General features: G+C 44.2%; 2 protein-coding genes across 4 annotated transcripts in view; both read left to right on the top strand.

Annotated features, from left to right (window-relative positions):
* Positions 1-6,398, top strand: part of LOC102854869 (cysteine-rich hydrophobic domain 1 protein-like) — a 227,597-nt gene that overhangs the window by 112,183 nt on the left and 109,016 nt on the right. The window lies entirely within an intron of this gene.
* LOC102854196 (DPH3 homolog) lies at positions 215-463 on the top strand. 2 transcript variants are annotated; one of them, XM_006895995.1, is made up of 2 exons: positions 215-346; positions 398-463. In XM_006895995.1, exons 1-2 carry the CDS (start codon positions 215-217, stop codon positions 461-463), a joined length of 198 nt encoding a protein of 65 aa, XP_006896057.1. The 2 variants fall into 2 exon arrangements, with proteins under 2 accessions (XP_006896057.1, XP_006896056.1); XM_006895994.1 differs by having other exon boundaries at positions 215-463.

Below are 6,398 nucleotides of genomic sequence, written 5' to 3'. Positions count from 1 at the left end.
ATTGAGGCTCATTATCACGAAGACAAAGATTCTCACCACTGGACCAATTGGCAGCATCAGGATGGATGGTGAAGAGATTGAGATTGTTCATAGCTTTAGTTTGCTTGGCTCCACAGTCAATACTCTCGGCATCAGTAGCCAGGAAATTAAAAGACGTATTGTGGAGACGGAGGGACGCTGCGTGGGTGTCCGCCGTCCTGCTGGCTCAGGGACAATGGCGGTGTTTCACGACGAGGTGGAGATCGAGGACTTCCAGTATGACGAGCACTCGGAGTCGTACTTCTACCCCTGCCCATGCGGTGACAACTTCTGTATCACCAAGGAGGATTTGGAGAATGGGGAAGAGGTGGTGACGTGTCCCAGCTGCTCTCTTGTTATAAAAACGATCTATGACAAGGACCAGTTTATGTGCGGAGAGACCGTCCCAGCCCCTTCAGCCAACACAGAATTAGTTAGATGCTGACGAAAACCCTCGGATTCCAAATCCAGAACACTTGGGAATGAGCCTTGATGGACAGGTCAACTGCGGCTTCTTCCTGGGGACAGATTTTGTGGCTTGCTGTGTCGTCAGAGCGGACTCCTGCGTGGACAGCGGCATTCCTCTTCAATAAAGGAGCCGCCGTGACATGAAATGCCTCATGTTTCACACTTACACTTTTGGAAGACAGTGTTGCTTGTTTTCCACCTGAACTTGAAGGGAAGATGGTGAATTTTAAGGAAACCAGGGCTCCCATTCCCACTGTTTTGTCATCTTTGTATCTGTAATTAATATCCGATGACAGCGTCACCTACCTCAAGGTCATGAGTATTCCTTGACAGGGAAGGGATTGGCCTTGGGACTTCGTAACCAAGATTATTAGAATTCACCCTTCGGTGACGTGTAACTTCACCTTTCGTGTTCAGAACTTAAGAATACCTGCTTTCTTGGCAGGACTACCCTTCCAGTTGCCTCCCCTCTCCCCTAAGCAGCCCTCTCGGCCTTGTCATCATTGAAAGGCCTGCATTCTGTTAAGTGTGCCACCTGTTAGACTTCAGCTGTGCAGGCAGGCCTTGGGATAACCCAGCAGCACCATCATCAGGTCAGTTCCTATTCGGGTGACCCTGTAGGACAGTCAGCTGGCCCCTGGGGTCTCCAGGGTTGTGAGTCCGGGAGCCACATCTTCCCCCTTCCTGCAGCTGGTGGGCCCAGAGCCCCCACTCTACGAGCACGAGTCCTAATCAGAAGGAAGTGGAGTGAGCGCCTGTGCTCCCCAGAGGAGGCCCGAGTGGAGTCGTCAGACACTGCAGTCCTGTTGTGGGTGTGGATGACATGTTAGTTCCTTCTGCTCACATGGAGTGTTAAGCAAGAGGAGATACCCCTAGAGAGAAGCAGTAAGGGCACCCCTTCTGTGGCCCAGGTCCAGATGTCCAGAGCAAAGCAGAAACGGCCGCAGAAGTCAGTGTTGGGGCTGCAGACAGGGAATGGCTTTGTCTCCAGGACAGCCGAGTCACTGAAGTGATCAGGTTCAGGCCTTGGTCTGACAGAGCAAACCCTTTCCCAGTGTGAGCTGGCGATCTGTCAGAGGGTACCTGCCTCATTCCCCACGACCCAGAGACCCTCATCCCCCATGCCGGTCAAGCACAGTCACCCTGCTTTGTGACCCTCGGCCGTGAACCCTCATCTGCACAGTCGGAGACCAGATCAAGTGATTTCTGAGCACTTCTCTCTCGTCAGGCTTTTCACTTGCAGGAACTGAAATGGCAGTTGAAATCTTTACAGATACAGACCATCCACATCATGACTTCCTGTGGACAACAAGTGTGATGATTGGGTGCTCACGCTTCTGTGTGACGTGCCACCCTTCAGCCTTGTTACGACATAGGCAAACTACCCGTCTGACGTGAGCATGGAGGAGTAAAGTAAAATAAACCAACCCGATGTTGCTGTCAAGTCAGGTCATTTGTTCTGTATGTACCCAAAAGCATTTCCCTAGGATGGTGCCCAGCAGTTTTTGGTTACTATTAATTTATTACCAGGTCAAAATATTAGCATATTTAAAAAATTCTTTAAATAAAAAAAAAGATGTATTGCGATGGGAATGTCCACTCTTAGGGACCTCTCCCAAGTTCTGAAGAGCAGTGGTGTCTCTCTGGAGACTTAGGTGCATCTGATACAGGCCATGGTCTTTGCAATCACTTGTTATGCGTCAGAGAGTTGGACAGTGACTAAGGAGGATAGAAGGAGAATTGATGCCTTTGAGCTGTGGTGCTGGAGAAGCGTATTGAGGGTACCATGGACTGCTAGGTAAACAAACAGATTCATCCTGGAAAGGGTTAAACTGGGAGGCTCCTTGTAGGCAAGGATTCTGAGGCTCCATCTGACATACTTTGGACATGTTGTAAGGAGGGACTGGTCCTTGGAGAGGGACATCATGCTTGGGAGGGTGGAGGGACAGCGCAGGAGAGGAAGGCCCTCTATGAGGTGGATTGATTCAGTTACTGGGGTGATGAGGATGGGTGTATCGGAGACAGTGCGATTGGCACAGGACAGAGCTAGTTTAGGGCTGTTGTACATAGGGTCACTATGAGTCGCAAGCCACTTGAAGGCACATAACAAAAAACAACATTATTAATTTCAGTAAAAATTTACAGAGACTTTGGATTTGTGTTCATTCGTTGTACTTTTCTCCCCTCCCAATCCTTCCCCCAGTACACTACCCTCTTGGAAAACAAAAATTCTGTCATTGTTTTACAAACCCTCCCCCAGGTCCACTCTACCATGTCACCTATCATGATAAAAATTACCTAAACACATATCCCTTTTAAACAGTTTTTTCCCTCATCTGTTTCAATGCAGTATACATTATTGAACCCATCTTTCTCAGTCTTCACCCAACCCCGATGTTAGCCTTGTTTTACAACAGTGGCAGCATTCAGTATTTGTCCTTTTGTGACTGAGATACTTCACTCAGCATCATGTCCTCCAGGGTCTCCCATTTTGAATAATATTGCATGAGTTCCTTGTTTTTCAGTGCAGCATAGTATTCCATTGTGTGAATATACCACAGCTTCTCTATCCATTCGTTTGTTGATTGGCACTTAGGTTGTTTCCAAGTCCTTCCTGTTGTGAACAAAGCCACAATAAACATGGATGTGTATATATCTGCTTGGATGTCAGTTATGGTCTCTTTGGGATATATTTCCAGTAGTGGAATTGCTGGGTCAAATGGCATCTCTATTTGCAACTTTTTGAGAAAGTGCCATACTGCCTTCCACTGTGGTTGCACCATTTTACACTCCCACCTACAATGAATAAGGGTTCCAGTTTCTCCACAACTTCGCCAGCCTTTATTGCTTGCTCTTCTGTTAAATTTTGCTATTCTGACTGGGGTGAGATGAAATCTCATAGTTGTTTTAATTTGCATCTCTCTTAGAGCTAGGGATTTTGAACATTTTTTTCATGTGCTTGTTAGCCATCTGAATGTCTTCTTTGGTGAAGTGTCTGTTCATATCCTGTGCCCATTTTTCTATTGGATTATTTACCTTTATCTTGTTGTGGTGTATTTTGCAGTGTTATTTGGAAAGGAAAGAGACCCCAAATAAGGAAAAGTCTTCTGAAAGGATAAAAATTAACTGAGAGACATCACACTCCCTGATCTCAAAGTCTACTACACAGCCATGTTGTTGTGTTGTTGTTAAATGCCGTTGAGTCGTAGGGACTCTATGAACCAGTGTCCTCGACACTGGATGCTTGTGAGACCTTCATCCTTGCTCCAGGTTTATAGGGTTTCCAGAGGCTAGCTATTTACGGAAGTAGATGCCACTCCTGCTTCCAAGCTTGTTTTAACCGGGAAGCACCACCAAACATGGTCCACCATGGGTAACCATTATCACATTTGACACATCAGTGTCACAGTGTTCAGCTTCACAGCCCCCACAAGTTACCTCTGTATGGCAACACACCAGGGCTATGCATCCTAGAAGAATGTTTCACCAAAAACAGTTAAAGACAGGCCTTAGGGCCACTGATTAGAGCCACCCACCTATGGCTTGGTAGCATCACTGAACAGCCATAGTAATCAAAAAAGCATGTATTGGACAGACACACTTTTGTTATTTGCCATTGAGTCAACCCTATATACATACTAGCTCTAAACCCTGCCCTATCCTGAGCCAATCTCTCTGCCTCTGACACAACTACCCCATTACCCCAGTTACAATGTCAACCCATCTCATCCACGGCCTTCTCCTGCACTGTCCCTACCCCTTCGAAGGATGACATCCTCCTCCAAGGACTGGTCCTTTCTAACATGATCTCCAAAGTATGTGGGACAGAACTTCAAAATTCAACGAGCAGCTTGGTTTCATCATTTCCTGGACAGACCATTTTTGTTCTTTTGACAGTCTATGGTATGTTCCATACTGATCTCTAGCACCAAAATTCAAAGACATCAATTCTTTTGTCTTCGTTGGTCATTGTCAAGCTCTCCGATGCATGACAAGTAATTGTGAAGACCATGGCCTGGATTGGGTGCACCTTAGTCTTTAGACTGACACCATTTCTCTTCAGCACTCTGGGGAGATTCCTGACAGCAAATTTTCCTAATGCAATCCATCATTTGATTTTCTGACTGCTGGTGCCAAGTGTGTTATTTATTGTGGAACCGAGCAAGCTGAAATTCTTAACAATCTCAATCTCTTCTTCATCTATCATAGTGCTGCCAATATGTCAGTTGTGAGAATCTTTATTTTCTTGATGTGCAGCTTCAATCGTTATTGAAGATTATAGTCCTTGACATTTTACAGCAAATGCTTCAGGCCCTCCTCAGTTTCAGCAAGCACAGCAGTGTCATCTGCATAATGCAAGTTTTTGATGACTCTTCCTCCAATTCTAATGTCACATTCCTCCTCATAAAGGCCAGCCTCCTTAATGCTCTGTTCTGCATATAGATAGAGACAGGGCATATCTGTCCTGCCAAACATCTATGTGTCACACGGGTCCTGTGTCATCCCTGACACACTACTTTCCTGATTTTGAACCATGCAGTGTTCCCCTGCTCTGTTCTGATGATTGCTTCTTGACCCAAGTATAGATTTCACTTGAACACAGTCATGTTCTGGGATCCCCATTCTTCTCAAGGTTAGGCACAATTTGTAGTGATCCATACAGTCCAATGGAATAGAATAAAAAACCCAGAAATAAACTTTCTGCCTATGATCAATTGATATTTTGGAAGGAAACAAAATCTATTAAATGGAGAAACGACAGCCTTTTCAACAAATGATGCTGGCAAAACTGAAGATCTAGCTGTAAACAAAATCTTGATGAAGATTATTCAAATGTGAACTAGAACAACACATTGACAAAAAACTGCTAGAAATACAACCTAGGTTTAGTAGAGGCTATGGCACTAGCGATGTCATTGCCAATGTCAGATGAATCTTGGCTGAAATCAGAGAACACCAGATGTCTGTTTGTGTTTTATTGACTATTCAAAGGCATTTGACTATGTGAATCACAACAAATTGGTGCTACCATTGAGAAAAATGGTAATCCCAGAATACTTGATTGTGCTCATGTGAAACCTATACCTAGACCAGGAAACTGTTGTATGAACAATGGAAGAAAACACTGCACATTTCAAAATTAAGAAGTGAGTGCAGAGAAGTATCCTTTCTCCATAGCTTTTCTTTTTAAAAAAATTTTATTAAATTTTAATGAACATTTACAGAGATTTTGGGTTTCCATTCATTCATTGTTGCACTATTTTCTCTACCCTCTCCCAGTTCGTTCCTCTTTTTTCCCCCCTTGAAAGTCTGTTTTAATTGTCCCATTGCCACAGTGCTTGTCAAAGCCAGTTCTGATTAATCTCCTTTGTCAGTGTGTCCTTTGCCATTCCCTATCACTCCTCCCTGAGAGGGATCTCACCCTGATTCATAAGGAAAAGGGGATAGCGTATTCTCTTAGCTACTTCCAGCTGAAAAGGGAAGCTGTAGGTTTCACGGTGAAGATCTCTCAGTATTCTAAAAGGCCCATTTGGCAATAGGAAACAGGTAGACTGTTGTGGAGATTGATTTTGGAATTTAGATGAACTGTTATCAGTTGTGCTTAGCTGTACATGTTCATATCCTTAAAGATGTATCATGGAACTGTGGCAGCCTAGAAGTCACAAATTTAACTAACTAGTTAAAAGTACATGAGTCAAAAGTTAAAAAGCAATAATAATTAAAGTAGAGGTTCTAATAGTGGCACAAATCAAGTTACAGAGGGAAGGTAGTTCTTACAATAAAAGGCCTATTGACTATCACTTTGTATTATAGTATAAAGATCAGGAACCACAAGATATAGAGGCTCAACTATGTCATTTATTGTTCTTAAGTCCTGGACCAAATTCCATCTACCACTGGGTTGTTTTACA

The sequence above is a fragment of the Elephantulus edwardii genome, unplaced genomic scaffold (assembly GCF_000299155.1).
Source record: "Elephantulus edwardii isolate Elephantulus edwardi_28Jun2011 unplaced genomic scaffold, EleEdw1.0 scaffold00178, whole genome shotgun sequence".
Taxonomy (NCBI): Eukaryota; Metazoa; Chordata; class Mammalia; order Macroscelidea; family Macroscelididae; genus Elephantulus; species Elephantulus edwardii.
Note: the sequence above shows the minus strand (reverse complement) of the source record. Positions and strands in the feature narration are given on the sequence as shown.

What these genes read in the sequence shown, in the direction of transcription:
- LOC102854196 (XM_006895994.1), top strand. Translation starts at nt 215, where the DNA reads ATGGCGGTGTTTCACGACGAGGTGGAGATCGAGGACTTCCAGTATGAC.